At 50.6% G+C, this 19,486-nt stretch overlaps 1 protein-coding gene across 5 annotated transcripts in view; it reads right to left on the reverse strand.

Moving 5' to 3' along the window:
* Positions 1–19,486, reverse strand: part of BCAR3 (BCAR3 adaptor protein, NSP family member) — a 208,721-nt gene that overhangs the window by 16,631 nt on the left and 172,604 nt on the right. For all 5 annotated transcript variants that reach the window (XM_042997925.1, XM_042997924.1, XM_042997921.1 and 2 more), the window contains 5 exons: positions 15,070–15,198; positions 12,114–12,556; positions 8,305–8,408; positions 6,562–7,211; positions 1,603–1,718 (listed from right to left, as the gene is read on the reverse strand). In XM_042997925.1, coding sequence (XP_042853859.1) covers positions 1,603–1,718; positions 6,562–7,211; positions 8,305–8,408; positions 12,114–12,556; positions 15,070–15,198 — 1,442 coding nt within the window. The remainder of the gene's footprint in view (positions 1–1,602; positions 1,719–6,561; positions 7,212–8,304; positions 8,409–12,113; positions 12,557–15,069; positions 15,199–19,486) is intronic.

Here is a 19,486-nt window from a genome sequence, read left to right on the forward strand (position 1 = left end):
CCTCAGCCTGGGCCCAGAGCGCACATCCAGCATACCTAACAACACCGATAAAGTAAGGTCTGGAACCCTGGGATATTTCAGCTGAGATGCATCACATGGCAAACAGCTGTCTCCGTTGAAACGGTGACCACTGGCCCAGCAACAACAGAGGACAAGCTAGTGGAACTGAGAAGCAGGCCCCTGGGACACTAGGGAGGGGAGAAGATGCCTGGAGAGAGAGGCTAGAATCTAAGAAAGCCTGTAAGGAGAAGTAGGAAAATTCAGAAGTCAGGCCTGCCATTCTCCAAAGGCATTAAACAACAAGGATGCCTGAACAAAGCCAAGGACCATTTCCTAACCTGCTGCCTCCCAGAAGCCTTTCGTTCAGCATTCTGGATGTCTCCTATCCATGGCTGTGAAGCCAAAGCAACAGTGGCAGGGGGGTCCTTTTATCAGCTCTCTAGCCAGGTAACCTTGAGAGCAGCTGTATGGATTCCCGAGGCTACCTGAAATGCAAGGTTCACTTTTCAGGAGCTGACATCCTAGGAATGCGATGTCCACCAGCCACATAGGGCTATTTACACTTTAAAAAGTAAATAGTAAAATACGATACTGTGTCTCCCAGTCACTACATTTCAGGCTCTCAATAGCCCCATGTGGTTAGTGGCTACTGTAATGAGATAAAAACATTTCAGCTGCCACAGAAAGATGTCATGGGGATGGTGGCCCTCGGGCCTTGCAGCCTCTGAAGCATCACTGGCCGCCCTCTTCTCATGGAAAGCTGGGGTCTCAGTTGTCCATCACAACCCATGTGTGTGTCATGACAACTAGGAAACTGGCTGGACAAACAGGATGCTTAAGATAACAAGACAGTCTTGCCGAAATCAGTGGTCTTTGCTTGTGTGTCAACAAGTCCAACTTCTGTGGTGATACAGGAATCTGGTCTGGCACTTCCTCTCTCTTTAAAGTTTCCTAATCCTTGCTTAATTTAATCAAATGACTTTCCATGCTCTTTAAGCAATTGTTTTACACTTGTGTTTAAGGTTTAAGTGCTTCTCTTTATAACATGCCTCGCTACCTTCTGTCTTTTTAATTTCTAAACATCCAGTGTTCACACGGGTGGGCTTTAAAGGACAGCCAGGGCCCGGGTATTTGGGGAACTTGTGAGAGAGGGGAGTGATGCTTCCGAGGTTGGGGGCCCCCGAGCGCCACCATCCCCTGTCCATCCCTCAAAGAAGACACTGTTCAGACTCTGTGCTTCCCAGCCTTTCCCACAAACTCCCACTTGGTCCTAAAGTGATCTTAAACTCAGAAGAGACAGAGGAGCCTCAGCTCAGTGAGGTGGCGAGATGTCGGAGTCAATCTGCCTGCCACCGCCCGGGGCTGGTGGCTGGGTGACTTCCGCTGGCAAGGGCCAATCATCTGTTCTGTCCTCCACTCCCTCCTGGGGAAAGGACAGGAACGCATTCTTTGTTCCCCCGACTTCCTCTGCGCTTTCTCTTTGTGCTTCTCCAGGAATTCCCTGGCTCAGGCTTCCGGGAGAAGGGAGAGGCGCCGGGGCGGGTCAGTGGTGTGCCCCTCTCTGCTCTGACGGGCCGGAAATGCAAGGATGGCACTGCTCACCTTTCAATTATGTCCAGGCGCAGCTGGTGGCCATACGGCAAGGTAATGAGTTCCAGCCCTGAGCTCACACCCATGTTCTTCCTCATCTCTTCGGAGACTTCAAGTATCCTAGCGACCTGTCAAGAACACAAGTTGAAACGCACCACGGACACAAAGGCAGCGCGTGAAAAGAAACACACTGAACTGGGACAGGATGGATGCACTTGTTACATTTCTTTTTGAGCAGCAGCATCCCCAAATACAGTTTCCGGATGCGAGTTGGGGGATTCTCATACACGACCGGAGTCTAAAACCTGGAGGAAAGCACCTAAATTGGTCTGCAGAATCCGCACATTTTGGTGTTTCTGCCCGGCCGGAGAATGGTGTAGTTCTGCCAGCTTTTGTCTAACACAGGCTGGATCCCGCGGCCAACAGCAGCGCCGCCTGCGCACAGAGCGATGAGCCCCCGCGGTGACAAGGCTGACTGTGGCCAAGCACCCCGCTCCGCTGCTGCGGGCTCCACCGTTCATGTTCTCACTTAACAGCAGGGCTGGCTGCTATTACCCTTAATTACGCCTCTCCTGGGCTCAGTAAATGCACCATACGTCTGGAAACTATTAGAGGCATGTACAGCGATTTGAAACCTGAGGTCTGAAGCACACCCACTTCTCCCCGAGAGGCCTTCTTTGTGTGTCCCAGACAGCTCTCCCCATCTTAGTTCCAGCGTGCAATCACGGTTTACTGGCACCAGGTATTAGTCGGCCATTTATAGTTACTACATGCTGCCTCGAAATGTTACAACCGAGTCACTGCATGTCTAACACCAGGCTAATGACGCTTCCCTAATAGTGTGACTACCAGATACAGTGGGTCTAACCAACCCCGGACACACAGCGGCCACGTGGCAGCCACGGAACGATTCTTCTCCTCCATCTGCTGCAGTTGTCCTGGACCCTAACAATCCGAGGCAACCGAACAGGCCAGATATCTTCATAATGGTCCACAAAAAATATCTGAAGTTTGGCTGATATTATTAACCCCGACCCTTCACTTCTGTGGTTGAGCAAAGCAACCACTGTCAGCCCTGAGGAAATGAACCTGTGGGAATTAGCTATCCAGTGGCGGACTGGGAAACAGGATGCAGAATTCCTACTATGCTCTCTGGGCCTCAGTTTCCCCTTCTCTAACACAGCTGCTAAGTTCACCTTTCTAAAGGACTTTACAAAGGATCAAATGACTTTAAAACCTCAAAAAGCTATTTGAAAATACAAGCTGTGAGTCACTGGCATGTAGAGGAGGGAATTTTGGCTTGATCTCTGGAAAGGGATTTACACCTTGACGATGGCAAGGCAGCCCAGATGCATACCGCAGCCACTTAAGGTCACGTACACTTTGCTTGCTTGTTTAGACAGCTGCCCCATCAGAGGCTCCAAACCCAGCTTCTGGGTGGTGGGCATCCTCTAACTCACGGACACTATGTAATGAGATTGAAAGGTTTATCATTGATTCAGTTTTGTTCTGGAAGCACTAGTAACCAGACTGATCCCTGCTCTGAGAGAGAAGCCTCCAAGTCTGTTTTCTTTCAGTGTAAACACGCAATCCCCTGGTCCCTTTCCTGGGGGTTTGCCAGGATATGCCAAGGCCCGCTTGCCCCAAGGCTGACCTATGGGACAAGGGGATCCTGAGCTCACATGGCAGGGCTGGGATTAGGTCCCCTGGGGAAATGCCCAGAGCCGTGCAGCTCATGGATACAGAGGAGGGATGGACACTGCTAGAACATTTACTATGCAATGGACCCAGCAAGCAACATTGGTGCTCCACCATGGCGCATTCCCACCTCCCTCTGCTCTTCTGACCTTAGCTGTCCTATCTGCAGGGCCTCCAAATTCTGCCTGCTCCTCATCCTTTCTTTGGGAGCTGCTGCAGTGACCCAGGGGGAATGCTGGCCCTTCCCAGCTGTCAAGGGACTTTCTAAACTCTAATGAGATCTCCTGGCTCTGCCCACTATTTCTGCTGCCCTCAGCACAGGACTCTGATCTGGACTATGCACTTAAGGGCCTGTCTCCCTCACTGAGCTGCAAAGTGCTTTAAAGGAGGCAATAACCTGGCACTGGCTCAGAAGTAGAGACTTAAAAACATCCAAGTAAAGACCTGCTAGTCCCTCCCCTCCCCTCCCCCACCCATCACCACCTTCACTGCCCACACAGTGAATCCTCTGTAAACTGAACCCTTGACGCCCAAATCTCCACACACGTATGTCGTTTCCCACCCAGAAGATAACCTTCCCCTGCAGAGCATTTCCCACCTGGGCTGTGGTCTGAATTCCTGCATCACTGTCCTTCCCCACATCCCCTGCTGTGGCCGGCCTGGCCCACAGTACATGCTCCATCAAGGCTGAATACCTAACGCTAATAGCCGCATTCTGGGCGAGGCATGGTGTGTGGAGGCTTTACATAAGTTATTTCACTTAGTCCTCACAACCACCTGGGTAGGTGGTATTGTTCTCTTTCTCTTATAGGTGGAGAAAGTGGAGAACCCGAATTAGACTCAGGCAGTTCATCCCCAGAGGCCAACTGTAACACACTGGGCCCACTTCTAGATATTGCAACAAGTGGGTGAAGACAGGCTGCACTCTGGGTGCAGGCCAGGGCGGTGCCCATTCGCAGTGTGAGAGGGGCTCAGTGGACACCCAACCCATAGCCCCAGGAAGAGGCTGGACAGGCAGCCTTGAGACACTTAGGACCATCCATTGTCATGATGGTCTTTCTGGGGATCAGCCTGGGGTAGGAACCAGCACGCGGGCCCCAAATGCTGCCCAGTGCCTGTTCTCAGCTTCCGAGTGGTCATTACATTTGGAGTGGGTAACAGCAGCTCTCATTCTATTTCCCTCAGAGATGCTGACTGTGCCTGCTTTGTTGGCAAAGCCCTGAAAGTCAGTGGTTCCAGGAGGAGAATAAGGAAATGGCAGTGGACTCAGGAGGGAGGGAGGAACACTATCAACAGTGCTGTCCTTGGAAAATGAAGGTGGACACAGTGAAGTGGACTCCTGCTCTGGGTCTCCGCCTCACTGCGCCAGGGGGCTCCATCCAGCCCTTGTTCTAAGGGTGCCTGAAGGTAGATGGGGAGGGGGGTGCCCAACCAGGAGGACAAAATGCAAAGAAAGAAACCGAACTGGAAAAAGGGCAGGGTTCATGTTCCTTCAGCTGAGAACACACTTGAGCTCTAGATTCATGGCTGCCAAGGTGGTAGGAATGTTCTAGACCCTCCTGCCAAAGGGCAGTCAGGCATCTCACCTCCTCCTAGACTTTCCTAGATCCTCCAAGCCCTGTCTGAGGTCACAGGCAAGGATTCATTCCCTCCTGGGAATTAGGCTGATCCATTTCTCCACAAGGAGCTTCCTCAGTGGAGAACTCAGGCAGGTGCGTACCAGACTCCTGGCCTGTTGGAGTACCAGGGCGGGGTCAAGTAACTAGAACAGGAATCTTAAATCCTCTTACTGCCCAAACGGGTTTAGCTCACTTTAAAGTGAGGATTTAATATGACCTGTGAGCACTGCCCAAGGACACCCAGCCAACCACATGAACAAACCCTTGTTCTTCAGCACTTCGCCTTTCCTGGATCTTTCCCCCAGGGCCCCTCATGCTCTCGCAACACACACACACACACACACACACACACACACACACACACACACACAGAGACCACCTCTCAGGCCTGGCTCAGTCCTACTTTCAGGAAGGGGTTTGTTTAGCCCAGAACAGCTAGTACCTCCTTAAATTCCTGTAGGCTGTTTTGGGAGGCGTCCTACCCGCCTTGTGAGCTCCATCAAGTGGGGACTCCCTAGGGGAGTGCTCAGAGTCCAGATTTCCTGTCATGATTCATGACCCAGGAAATGTATTTAGGAAAACTCAGCTCCTAAACAGGCCCTGAACTTTGAAGCTAATTGCCTTCACTGAGCTACACACAAATAAGGGCTTTAAATCTCACTACAGCCTCACCTGTTGTTCCAATGCATGGATTTGTCTCTATACTGGGGGACAGGCTGAGCCGACCCTGGCCTGAGACAACTGTTTTCTAGAAACATCCCTCTGAAGGATAACTTTGCTGTGGGGTCACCTATGAACAAAAGCCACCCATATCTAAAAGATGTGCCTCCTATCAAAACTGATTATGTAAACACATATTCAGTTACCTGAAAATACAGTCATGATATATGTTCAATCAAAGACTCAGGGTTTAAAATAGTATATTTAGAAAAAAACTAAAATCCAATCAAATCATATGTTTAGGCCTATGCCATTTCTGTGGAAAACAAACACACATGCCTGAAATTATGTACACATATCTGTTTGCAGAGTAAATGTTAACAGTGGTGATCATCAGGAAACTAGACTTTGTGTGATTTTAGTTTTTTCCTTTTAATCTGTATAACTTTTCTAAATTGAGCAAGTATTACTTGTGAAAAAGTCAAGGTAAAATTAAAATGTTTATTCTACAGCCCACTTTAGTAACAATAGAAGAAATATATACATTGTGTGTGTGTGTATACGTATACGTGTATACATATATAATGTATAATAGAATAAAAATAACCTAGGCTCTGCTACTCCAGAAAGTACATTTTCATCTGTAGTCCACTCTCCTTGAACTTGACTTTCCCAGTTCTGAAGGAGCTGAGGCCAGGGGAGAATTCCAAAATCAACACCAGCTGGGAGAACTCTATAGCCAGTGGGGGAGGCATGGTCCGTGGCAGGAGCCTGCCATCCCTCTGCCCAAGGTGATTTTTACAAGCTTCCTGCCTGGGCAAAGGTCATCCCAAGCCTGTGCTTTCCACCCTTTAAATAAATCCCCACCCAGGTTATCTTCAGACTTTTTCTATGAGCAAGCACTTAAAGGGTAAGGTGGAGTGAGGCCCAACCTGACGTCCCCCTTCCAAATTTTCAGAAGCCAGAACAACACCCACCCTGTCTGGGCACTTACCACGCAGTCCATGCTCAGCATGTGCTGGGCGATGACCTTGGGGTCATTGTTGGTGAACAGTTCTTTTGCCCGCTTCAGCATTGCTGTTTCCAGGGGCTTGTTCTCGGGAGGAAGGAGCTTTGACTCGAAGTCATTGGGTCTGAATGAGGAGGCAGTCTCCAGTCGGGGCGGCACAAACTGTACCTCGTCCTCCTGCCCCTGGTCCTTCTGGGTGGCCGGTGCCTCCCAAGGCCCACCAACATCATCATCAAGGGTCAAGTAGTTGATGCCAGAGTTCCGGGGCCCTGGCGCCCCATTCTGCTTGGCCGTTAGCAGCTCCACGTAGCTGTCCTGGGCACAGAGGGGAGGCCTTGTTCCCCTGTCACAGCCTGCAGCAAAGCCTGGGTTCAGTTCACAGTAGTTGGCCTCAGAGTTGAGCCAGGTAGATGGAGACGGGGGAGCCTTGAGGACAGGTGCCTTGCAGGGCTTGGGGGGTGGTTTGGGGCACAGCTGGCTGTCTGAGCCCCTTAGAGCCTCCCCTGCCCTCGCGTCCGAGGAGACCCTCCGAACCACCGCCGGGCTCAGGGTGGGCTCACTGCCCGTCCTGAAAACGGGTGAGTTTGGGCAGGGGCTTGTGTCCACGCCTGGGGATTGAGGGGGCAACTTACAGCCTGTGAAAGGTAAGAGAGGGTCAGGAAAAGCTCAGCTGTACAGAGAACACAAAACAAAACTAGAGTGACAACTCCCCAGCCCTCAATGCATGCCTTCGAGTTTCGATTTTTTACTTCCCAAAGACAACTCAGTATGACTGTCCCACTCCCAATCTAGGGCAATCTAAAGCATCTCAAGGGCCAGCGGGCCACACCCTGCTTCTGAGGGGATTCTACGAACAGCTGGGCTGCAGTGTCATTTTATGGTCAGAGAAGGTTAGTACAGTCAGAACAGGACAATACGTGGAGCTGGAGGGCAGTGAGTAATCTAGTCTCGCCCTCAGAAACAGAAGTCTTTAGTCACATAGCATAAGGGCCTGAGTCACTCTCACAGCCAGTGGGATCTAGCCAGCTTCAAGAGAGAGCTGAAGACACCCCAGGAAGGTAGGACAAGATGCTGAGATAACCCACATAGAAGTGGTTCACCAAGGGGCATTAGGAAAATCACCTTGTGGTCCCAAGGAAGGTCAGTTACGAAAATAGTGAACAATAATCCATGGTCTACTAATATAGTTGCTTATGAGGTTTCCCCATATCCCACACCTCCTCGCTCCTCTGGCTGAGAAAGAACGGAGAGGAGAAGGGGTCTGTCTGGATGGCTGCTCCTCCAGGAACCCCAGCACTGACCCAGCCCCAGAGATCCTGTCTCTGCCCAGGGAGGGCACTGAGACAGCAAGCTCATTTGTCATGAAGGCTATCATCGGATGGGCATGGGTCAGAAAACTTGGGTTCAAATGCTGGCTTAACCACTTGCCAGACGGATAACTCTGGATAAGTTACTTAACCTCTATGCCTCAGTTTCCTCGGCAACTAAAAGAGGATAAGCATTCCTGCCTTGAAGGGTTGTTACGAGGCTTAAGAGCTAGCACACACGAAGTGTCCAGCTCGCTGATCCGCATCTGGATATAGTTCTACAAATCCCTTACCCTCCAGCCTAGAGGCACAGAGCCTTGTGTTGTCCCCAAATCAGGTGACTGGATGGAGCAGGGAAACAGCCTGAAGGAGATCAGGCTAACACTGTCACCCTCCTCCCAGAAAATTCCCAAAGACCTACCAATTGGCAGGTAACTTTCCGACTGGTGGGCTTTGAGGGATAAGGCTCTTCTGTCCTGCATGTGATCCAGGCAGGCTGGCTGGCTACCGCTCTTCTCCTTATTTCTGAAGCAAAAGATCAGTGGAACAGAGACGTGTCATTAAATCATAAAACCTTCAGGCAGCGTCATGGAAAGTTTTTAAGAGAAATGACTGCTTAGAAGGCGAATGGTACAGCACATCCTAACAGTAAAGGAATGTCTGTTGGAGGGGAAATGACTGCCGGGGGCGGCTAACACAGGATTGTGCCCTGGGCTCCATCCCCACGTCCTCAGGGCCAATCTGGTTAGTTCCCCGGCTGCTGCCTCGGAGCCCTTCCATCTGGTAGAGCAGAGCAGGGTCAAGATTTCACGATAGTCTCAGGAAAAACTGATGAACTGGAATGTGTACTTTTAACAGAGCTTAAAATTACTTACAGACCCAGGAGGAGTGACTTGTTCAACTAAAATGCATTTTCCACCATCCCTCGTGGCGTCGGGAAGGGAGCTGTGGGGCTGTCTGCATGTCAGCGCAGATCCCCATGTCCCCCAGATAACCCACCGGATCACCCTGGAGTACTGTCACTCTCATCCTGGAAGGACCAGGGCCCCGCGGCCGACCTTATGCTGACCTGGGGAAGGGCCGAGCCTGCGCACCAAGCTGGCGCTGGGAGGCACCAAGCACAGCCACGCGGGGAAAAGGCGACTGTCACTTTCCACACAATTTGCTAGCACTCCTCTGCTCCCTTGCCTAGTCAGACTGGGAATTTCTCTAGCACCAAAAAAGCAGAATCTCTCCTTTGCTAGGAGAGACTGCACTGCACCAGCCAAGTTGTAATGAACTTTCATCGGCCCTCCCACAAGCTTATGTTACAGAAATCGCAATGCTCTTTCCTACCTTTGCAAGCACCAAAGGAAAAAGCAAACAAACCAAAAACCCCCCAAACTCCCAGCAACAGAGAAATTCCAGCAACCCCTCAGAGATAAGGCTGGTCAGAGGGCAAATTCCAAAAGGCAGTGGCTTCAGCCGGGCGGTATTTATGCAGTGATCTTCAGAGCAGCCAGACTCCACTGGCCCAGAACGCCCACCTGGGACGCTCCCAACCTGGCTGAGCTCGCTCACTGCCAGCCAGCCAACCAGCGGGCCTGACGTCAGGGAAGGTGCGGTGCGGGCGGGCAAGGGAGGGTAAGGGAGGGCCCTGTGCAGGGTGCTTCCTTATTGAACCCACCCCACCCCCACCCATGGACGCTTCTGCTGCAAGAAGTGACAGGGCTTAGGGAGCCGGGCTTTCAATGGGCAATTGGAAAAGTGGCTCTGGGGGCGCCTGAAAAGTGGCTTGGGTAGGCGTCCTATTCTTGATATCCACTCAGGTCTTGATCTCCGCCCAGTGTTGGACTCTGTGCAGAGTGTGGAGCCTGTTTGGGATTCTCTCTCTTCCTCTCTCTCTCTCTCTCCCCCAAATAAACAAACTTAAAAACAAGGAAGACAGAAAAGTGGCTCTGTTAGACCCGCCTCATTGACTAAGAGACCTTCTCAGTCTTTCTTTCATTTATCTTAAGAAATAAATTTGTATTTTGGGGCGCCTGGGTGGCTCAGTTGGTTGGGCCTCTCAGTCTTGATTTTGGCTCAGGTCACAATCCCAGGGTTGTGGGATCCAGCCCCAGGCTCCGAGCTTGAGTGTGGAGCCTGCTTGAGATTCTCTCGCGCGCTCTGCCCCTCTCCCATGCTTGCTGTCTCTCAGAAAAAAAAAAAAAAAAGTAATAATAATAAATTTAAACTAATTAATTAATATTTTAAATGCAGTCACTGAGGGTAGACCAGGAGGCAGGCCTTCTTCCCCAGCACCACATTGGGCAGGGGTTCCGTGCCTTGCCAAAAACTCCCTGGCTCTGTTCATGACATTAACTCTCTGTTAGTTGAGCAGCCAACCCTCACAATCACAAAAGAAACGGAGCAAAAGGTGCCCCTTTAATATTTTAAGGGATCTCAAGTCCATTCTTACTACTAAGAAGAATTTCTCTATGACACTTCTTGCCTCCCTCCCTGCAAACAGAGTCCCACATTCCACTGCCCTCCAGAAAATCATATTTATTATGATTACTAACACCTACGTGGCACTTATTTCTCTTTAATGTTTATTTTTGAGAGAGCGTGAGCAGGGAGGGGCCGGGGGGCGGGGGGACAGAGGATCTGAAGCAGGCTCTGCGCTGGCAGCATGGAGCCCGATGTGGGGCTCACAAACCGTGAGATTGTGACCTGAGCTGACCTGACACTCAACCAACTGAGCCACCCAGGCACCCCCTAGGTAGCACTCTCTATGTATCGGCATCATTCTAAGCACTTTGCAAGTCTTAAATCATTTAACCCTCACAAGCCCCATCATTCCAGGTAGGGAAAGCGAGGCCCGGAGAAGTTACATAGCTTGATCAGTGGCGGACCGGCATTTGTGCCCAGGCAGGCAGGGTCCACAGCCAGACACTGACTAACATCTACCAGAGCTTCCTAGGAGCACACGACCTGGTATGTATTACTCAGTTCTGAGCTTGGCTTCTGAATTTCTGCAGTCTGCAAATTACAGTTTATGACATTTCCTCCTGTCCAGAAAGAAAACCAATGAGTGGAATAAAACATGTGGGTTTAAGTGTGTAAGTTTAGATGCCAGGCAGCTGGAGAAGGGAAGCTGGGTAACCAAGCGGCTGGGGCTAGACTTCACCCTACTGGACCTGCCTTTTCCCTGCTCTCCTTCTCTGGAGCAGTCAGACAGCAGGCACGAGCACCCAGCTCCATGAGAAACAGGTCCTCTGTCAGCACGTGCCACTGGCATTGGAGGGCAGGGGGCCCCAGCTGGGCATCCAGTTCTCTGGACTCTTCTCTTCCCCTGTGCCCAGGTTCGGGCCACAGCCCCCAGACTCTCGATGTCTCCAGCTCTCTCAGGTCTTTTCTCATCCACCTTCGAACTGAGCTCTCCCCCCAAACCCCCAAAATGTTGTTGGACACTTGGCACTCAACAAGCCTATGGTCGTATCTCAGATGCGGCAACTGGTTTTTCCTCCGCGGTCCACCCCTTCTCTGGGCCCTCCTGTGGTCTCTAACTTGCCATTCTCCAACACACATACCAGAGTCCCAGGAAGCCGAGGTCCCAGGCTCTCCCTCTACTTCCCCTGCACAACCTGACCCTCCATGGCTCACTAACTGGTCTTCCTGCTCCAAACTCTCTCCTGCCTCTCTGGCACATCGCTGCCCTGTTCTATTCTCGGGACACCCTGTTCACCATGTCAAGTCTTTGAGGCTCCCTCAAACCTCTTAGCCTGGTTCTCAGGCCTCTGTGATTGGGCTGTGGTCACCTCCCTGAGCCAGCCCCTACCAGCCCCTTACGCGGCCCTTTGCTGGAGCCCCACCGATCTGCCTACCCCAAGGAACTCTTGTCCTTTCCTATCGCTACACGCATGCTCCTGCTGAGCCCCCACCTGGACCGCCCTCCCCTTCGCAGCGTCTATCCGAACTTTCCCTAGCCTTCAGTCCAGCCAGAATCCTCCTTCCTTCCCAAATCTCTCCTGGCCAACCCTCCCCCTCTTCCTCAGCAACTGCCTCATTTAATTTTGGCTCCAAGTCAGTTGGGAACTAATCACGCACTGCCCCATGACAGCTTTTCCAATTACACTTGGCATTCTTAGTAACATCCTTTATTGTTCTTCCCTTCCCGCGGGAGCTCCTCATCTGGCTGACTAAGCCCAGGTGTGTCCAGAGTGTCCCTCGCGGTCCCAGCACCACCCCCATGAGGCCGTGACCCACCTGAGGAGGTTTCCCCTGGTCGAGCTCTGCTCCCGGGCCTGGAGGCCGCCCATGGTGAGGCTCAGCCTCTTGCCCACTTCGGACCTGCCCTCGGCCAGGCTGCCCTCCCGGGCCCGGCCTGGGGAGGTGCCGTAGCGCTCCTCCAGGCACCGCAGGGGCACCGTCCTGTTGATGGGCTGGAAGATGATGGCTCCGCTCTGCTGGGAGATGGGCCGGCGGTTGCCCACGTAGCAGCGCACCAGGCCAGGGATGGAGTCGAAGCTCTCCGTCTCAAACTGGTACTGCACGCGGCTGTAGGCCTCACTGAGCCGCAGGACCGTCCGGTGGATCTTGAAGTGCTGAGCGAGGTTCTTCCACTGACAGGTCAGGACAAAGTTTCCGGGGCTGGACAGAGAGTCACGAACCAGGAAGTCGCCATCTCGCTGCACGAGGTTTTCTGACACCTTTGGGACAAAATGGTGAGGGGTAGAAAAGGCAAGCGCACATTCATTCCTTCTAAGAGCTACACCGCTCTCCACTTCTTTGGGCCAGCGGTGGACCACGGTATTGTGTCTCTTCTTGCTCAGTTAGCTCGTTATTTTTCCAACGTCAAATTCTTAGAAGACCCATTCATTCGCTTAAGAACTACGTGCTGCCCACCTACTGTGTGCCAGGTACTATTGTAGGCACAGGGCTTACAGCAGTGAGTGAAGCAGAGTAGAGTCTCCACTGTCATGGAGCTCCTGTCTCTAGTGGAGAGCTGCTACTTTGGTGAAGATAAACAAGCAGCAGGTATGGTATGTCCGATGTTGTAAAGTTAAGGAAAAAGTCAATCGGGAAGGGAGATAAGAAGTGCCTGGGAAGGGATGAGGGCCGTTCGTTGCAACAGGGTGGTCAGGAGGGTGTCATGAGAAGATGACATTTAGGCAGACCCGAAGCAAGTAAAGTGACAGAATAAAACAAAGCAGAAAATTCATGTCTAGGGAGTCTGATCCCTCCCCACCCCCAGCAAGGGGAGGAGGGAGTTTGGTCGGCATCTAGGAGCCTGGTGGATGGGGAGGAGAGGTCCACACGTTGGTGGAGGCCAGGCGCTGTGGAATCAGAGACCTGAGTGTGGTTCTGGGCACAGCACTCGCTGGAGAGCCTGTAGCAAAGTCAGGTCAGTGTCTCACCTCACAAAGTTATAGCGAGGATTATATATTTGCATACACAATATATGCAAAGCACTAGTACAGTGCCGAGAACACAGTAGGTGCTCAAATATTATTAGCTATGAGGATGCTGATCTCTACTGTGTTGCCAAAGGAAAATCTCTACTGTGTTGAGATGGTCGTTCCTGTGGCCAGACTGCCTGGCTGTGCATTCTGGCTCTACTGAGTGACTTTGAACCAGGTACATAATCTCTTTGTGGCTCAGTTACATCACCTGTGGGACAGGGATAGTATCACCTACACAGTAGCTATGAAGATTTAAAGGAGCAGAGTGTCAGCTACAGCTACCTTATTGTCACAGTGTTCAGTTATACAACCTGAAATGATGTATGACTGAAAATTTACACTCACTGTAAGTGGTAAACAAATTTTGTGATCACAAAAAAGAGAAGGACGGTGGTGACGGTCATCAGTTTTATAAACTTTGACATTTTTTCCAGGATATCCCAACATTGGAACAGTTAGAATAGCACGCTACCATGGTTACTTTAAAATTCCATCTTGGCCTTAAAAATTCGTTTTCACACAGAAATTGCACTTCTTGGAATGGGGCCTGAGGAAATAATTACAGTGATAAACATAGTCGTTATCTTACGGGGTGTTGGTGAGGGTGACCACTAAATAGCAGAGCACCATACGATGGACACACATACAGTGTAGAATGGTTTTATAACGATTTTATAACAGCAGAAAACTCCCAGGATATGTCATTAAATGAAGACAGTGGGCTGCAAAAGTATATGCAGTATGATCTCACACTTGCAAAGCCTCGTAGGAGGCTTTATATCAAAATGTTCACAGTGGTTACCTCCAGGTTGGAGAATTATGGGTGAGAGTTTTTAATTTTCTTCATTTTACTCCCTGCATTTTCTACAATCAATTTTAAACTAAAAACAAAAAGTTAGAATAAGGATTATTTCTTTGATAGTGCTGAGGCATCTGCTACATGAAAAAAAATTATCACCATGTGATGCCCTCCACACACCACCCCCCGATCCTCCCCCACCGCCCCTTTCCTGTCATGTTGTCCCGGGTAAATGACTGGCCAGATCAACTTCCAATAAAAACCCAAGAGAAATTCTACACCTTAATTCTGGACTTCTATTTTTTCAATTTCTAAACTGTTTAGCAAAAAACCCACATTATTCATAGCTATCACCCAAATAATAGTCACACAGAGAACATCCTAGGCCAGGACGCTGTGGTCACTGGTATAATTCCTCTACCTGCCATCTCCAGGACAGGGGTCCAGGTAGGGGAGGGCTGGAGGGTAAATAGTTGCTGGCCCCACTAGGGTACTGGTGGCCCTGCTGCTCTGTGCCACTTGCCCTGATGATACTCTGTCTTCACCTGAAATTAAACTACTGTCTTAAAAGAGAAGCAGGTTCAAAGGGTATGAGGCAGCCGGCAGCCGGCCATGAGTTCAATTATCTGAACCACAGGCTGGCCCCTCACCTCTCAGGGTCATCACCCTGCCGCCACTGCCTCCTGCCCACTCCGGGTCTGTGGACCCACAGGAACACCTGCCTTTCCTCCATCCCCTTCCTGGGCAGGTGGAGATGTACTGTGGGTTCCTGACCTCAGTTCTTCCTGGCGATCTCCTGGGAGACAGGCCCAAGTTCAGTTTCTGTGGGCTAGGGTGTTCTATCTGTTTGGCTAAACTGGGGCCGACTCTGACATGGCGTTGGAGGGTAAGTCGGAAGGGTTCTCAGCATGCTGGTGTTTGAGGACGGCAGGGCGCGCCCTGGCAGGAAGAGAGCGGGTACCTGGCGGGGGATGCGTCCATGGTACCAGGCGTGGCTGCGCAGGTCTTCGCCGCTCAGCAGCAGCTCCTCCTCCAGCTCCTTCTTCAGCCTCTCAGGGGTCCTGTCCATGACGTGCCTCTCCTTGGAGAACTGCAACACAGGGGCAGCGGTGACCTCCCACCCTGCCCAGGTCGGCCAGGCCAGCCGGCTGGAGAGGCCCTCCCGCCCGCACTTGGCCGCTTGGCTAACCAACCCAGGATATGCCAAAAGCCCTGTTCAGGTAGGGGAGCCTGGATAATGATTACAATTAGCTGTGACCTTTCACTTCTCCAGCTGCAAGAATGTAGCGAAATTTTCACCTACACACCGGGACTGTGATGGGAGAGGGGGCCAAGATGTTCCTTTTATCAGTCGGCTCAGGTAGCAAAGACAAGGGGAGCTGGGCATTGGGCACCAGAGACATGTGCGGGGAAGGAGGCACAAACGAGCCCTGAGAGCTTCCTCGTTGTGCTTGGGAACCATCCTCCCACGGAGCTGGGAAGGACAGCAGTCCTCAACTGGCTCACAGCTCCAAGCCCGCAGGACACTGCTGCCCAAAGCGCAGTCCCCAGGCTGAGAGGGGCGGCCCTGAGTTCTTTGCTACTGGCAAACTTCAGGAACTGAGTCAGCCTTTAGAAACTTTTAGAGCAATCGGACAGAAGAATTTTATGTCTCTCAAATCTAATAACGGAAGTCTGACTTTGGGTTGTTGTATGTCTTTTTCATTTCATTTTTCTAATATTTCATTTTTATGACAGGCTGGAAATTGAAACCTAAAAAAAACTGGTCCCTTGCCTCGGATAGTTTGAGAATCACTGATCTAGGTCACTGCGCAGTGGCCAGGGCAGGAAGTCTGGGTGGGCAACACTGCCTCCAGTTCTAATTTAGAGTCCACGCCTACTTTCAACACGTGAACTGAACTTGGACACCTGCCCAGTTCCCAGCAAAACCCGGCTCAGGGATCACTGACTGAAGGTCATGGGAGCAGGAAAACCATGTCCCTTATGTTCTCCCAAGTTCCCCAGCTTGGCCTCAAAAGGATCACCCGATTATCTTCATCACGCTGCTCTGCACCTTAGCAAAGGAAGAGGCCCAAATCCTTCTCCACCCAAGAAAAAGGAAACAGACTTGGGATTTTACACCCGGATTCTTATCCTCAAGTCTCTGTGAGCACGTTGGCCTAGGACGGCCCTGGCTGCAGGATGCAGGGCCGCTCTCAAAGTGGGGCTCTGGTTTACTAATTGTTTCCTTCTCCCACTCTCCTCCTCACAGCGCAGACACCTGCATCAAAGAGATGCCAACGCTGGCTGACCTAGATGCCCGCAGGCATTAGCAGTGATGTTTGCCATCGATCATTAATTATGTACGGGTACATGTGAAGACAGCTCACTGGAAAGACTTGAGTACAGAATGCAGATTGTCAACCAGGCCACATTTACTGGTAGTTTATTGTCTGTCTTGCTTCCCAGTAGATTTCAAGTTTCATGAGAGCAGAAACCCATCTGCCTTCTTCCCTACTGCCCTCCAGCAATGCCTGAACATATTAGGCACTCCACGTTCACCGAATGAGCAAATACCCCAAGGTGAGGCCTGTCTAGGCCTTTTCCTAGTTATGGAGCTTTTCCTCTTCAAATTATTTGAAGCTCCCTATCAGCTGAGCATGTGGCCACACAACTGAAGGATGTCATTCCTCAACTTCCCTCTCTTAATGTAGGCACGTGGCCACATGACCACATTCTGACCAAGGGAAGGTACAATGCCACTTAGTGGGACTTCTAAACTGGAGAGGCAGCACCGTCTGGGACCTGAGGAGGGAGCCACGTCCTTCCAATGGGGGAGCAGAAGCCCCAGTGGGGTCAACACAACAGTCCCAGATTGCCCACCCCCAGGTCTTCCTTGTGATCTTCTGTCTCGTTTAAGCCTGTTAGTTTGGTTGCTCCTGTCACTGGTAGCTGAACTAAAATCCTAACCGATACTGTGACCCTAGCCTCTCTTGAGCCCCCCTGACAGTCTTTTTACACCTAGCCTAAATCCTTGTGCTGTGCCTGGGCCCACTTCTTCTTGGCCTGAGCTCTGAAAACGTGGTCACCAGTAGCCATACCCTCTGTGTCACCCTCCACTGAAACTGCACTCACCCAGATCCAATAAGCTGTTCCCATATTTCTCTTTACATTCTCCTTCCTTCCTGATGTCCAATACCCAGGCCACTTCCCGTTACCCCCTCTCCCCTTAGCATCGTTCATAAACAGCAAGATTTCTTAGCATTTTATAAACAAATCCTTCGCTCCAGATTTTGAGATAATCCTGCTTTACATTTGTTACCAAAAATATAAACTCTGCTATCTTGTTACTTCTACTCTAATTCCTTAGAGGAAAACCACGGTTGTGGTTCTTCCCCCTGCTGTGGACTGTGGAGATGGGGCATGACAGGGCATTACAGGCAAGTACTGAGGGAGGAGAGGAAAGGAGGCCAGTAAGACTGACCCTCCCTGGAGATGGAACACCAGACTACAAACACTATGCCCTGAAGCTCTTGCATAATTTGTGAAAAGTTAGGAGTTTACACAATTGACTGGATTCATGGTTTGGGGGTGGGGAGAGGGTGGGAGATAAGGAGGGTAGGAGAGGGAGGGATGGAGGGAGACAGATCCAGAGCTAGCAAAAAATCTCAAGGGGTCTTCATCTCAAGCCAGTGACAGCTGTTTCTACTACATTACAAAGAGCCAGGTTGGCTTCTGGGAGCTTCTGCCTCAGCAGATGCTGTGGGCACCATGTCTCAAACGGCTAGCTGAACAAGGCAATTCAAAAGTCACCCCCATATGCCCATCCTCATGATTATTTGCGGGGGGGGGGGTGGTGAATGCCTTCTAGAAATTTCACAACTCTTTTTAGTCACACAGATTACTGCAAATTTTATTATTTTTCCTAAGGGCCTATATTTTATGAGACTTGCCCTTACCAGCTATGATTGTGCCACTATATAGGAGTACTGTTATACTCATGGTTGGTGAGAGGTGACCATGTAGGAAAATCTGGCAAAATGTATCCATTTGTATATTTGAGAACACCGTGACTGATATTTATGCTCCTTGGGGACCAAGAATGGTATTCTTCAGGGCGCCTGGGTGGCTTAGTTGGTTGAGCGTCCAACTCTTGGTTTCAGCTCAGGTCATGATCTCATAGTTTGTGAGATGGAGCCCCGCATCGGGCTGTGCACTGACAGCTCAGAGCCTGCTTGGGATTCTCCCTCCCTCTCTCTCTGCTCCTCCCTGGCTCATGAGCACTCTCTTTCTCAAAAATAAATAAGCTTTAAAAAAAAAAAAAAAGAAAGAAAAAAGAATGACATTCGTGCTTCACAAGAAAGGTCACCCACCCATGGGAGTGGGACATTTGGCAGAATTCTGTCAATTTGCCCCAAACAACCAGAACGTGTACCAACAGTGTACCCTTCCACTTAACTGCTGCCATCTGGAGGAAAGATGAGGTTCTGCCCCGAAATGCAGCCATTTCAGTTAAGTTTCTGGGTCTTGGGGGCCACAAAATAAACTCTAGCAATTTAGGGTAACACAGGAGTACCTCTGCCCTTGGCAATGGTTTTACCCCATCGGTGTGGCCACCCCTTTGAAGTTCTGACTGATTCCACTAGTGACCCAAGGATCCTCCTGGCCTACCTTAGATTACATTCTGAGGAAAGTCCAAAAGAGATAAGTTCCTGCTCACACACAGTCACATGCATTGCTATCTCACGCACGGCCCAGCATTATGCATCATAGAGAGGCCGGAAGAATAAGTACAGGTCCCAGTAATCCAGTGGTTTCCAATCTTGGGAAAGTACAGCCAAGCACATCATACTAATCTGTCCCAGTTCCTATAGCCTTTTCTCCCAGTTCATACTTTCCAGCTCTTTCACATTCGTTTCTGCAGACGTCTTCTGAATTCAGTGTGCCTCAAAGACTGGCTGGACCCAAGTCTTCTCAAGTTTTCTGTTAGCATGGGATAGCGGGCATCTGTGACAGAGGGCATCGTGACACCCCAGAGCAAGTACAATGTATCTGGGCTCTCTCAGACAGTTTCCACTGAATGGAAATGCAGCACTCACTGGCCCTTTGGATTTTATGTTCTTCCACCACCAGCAAGAAAACTCCTGAATGATCAGTATCTCACAAAGATTCTATAAAAGTTATAAACAACCACATCATAGTAACACGACTTTTTCTCCATGCTCAGATTCTCTAGCTATTCGCCCCTGAATTTGAACTTCGTTCCTAGAAGGCAGGTCTGATTCTTTGTTTCCAGAGCTTCTTATCTTAAGGAAAGGAGGTGGCAGAGGCTTGGCCCTGACTCGAGTTTTTCTGCTCCAGCGGGGGCTCCGGATCCCTCCATCCTGAGCTCCACCCTA

This window comes from Panthera tigris, chromosome C1 (genome assembly GCF_018350195.1).
Source record: "Panthera tigris isolate Pti1 chromosome C1, P.tigris_Pti1_mat1.1, whole genome shotgun sequence".
In the NCBI taxonomy this organism is placed as follows: domain Eukaryota; kingdom Metazoa; phylum Chordata; class Mammalia; order Carnivora; family Felidae; genus Panthera; species Panthera tigris.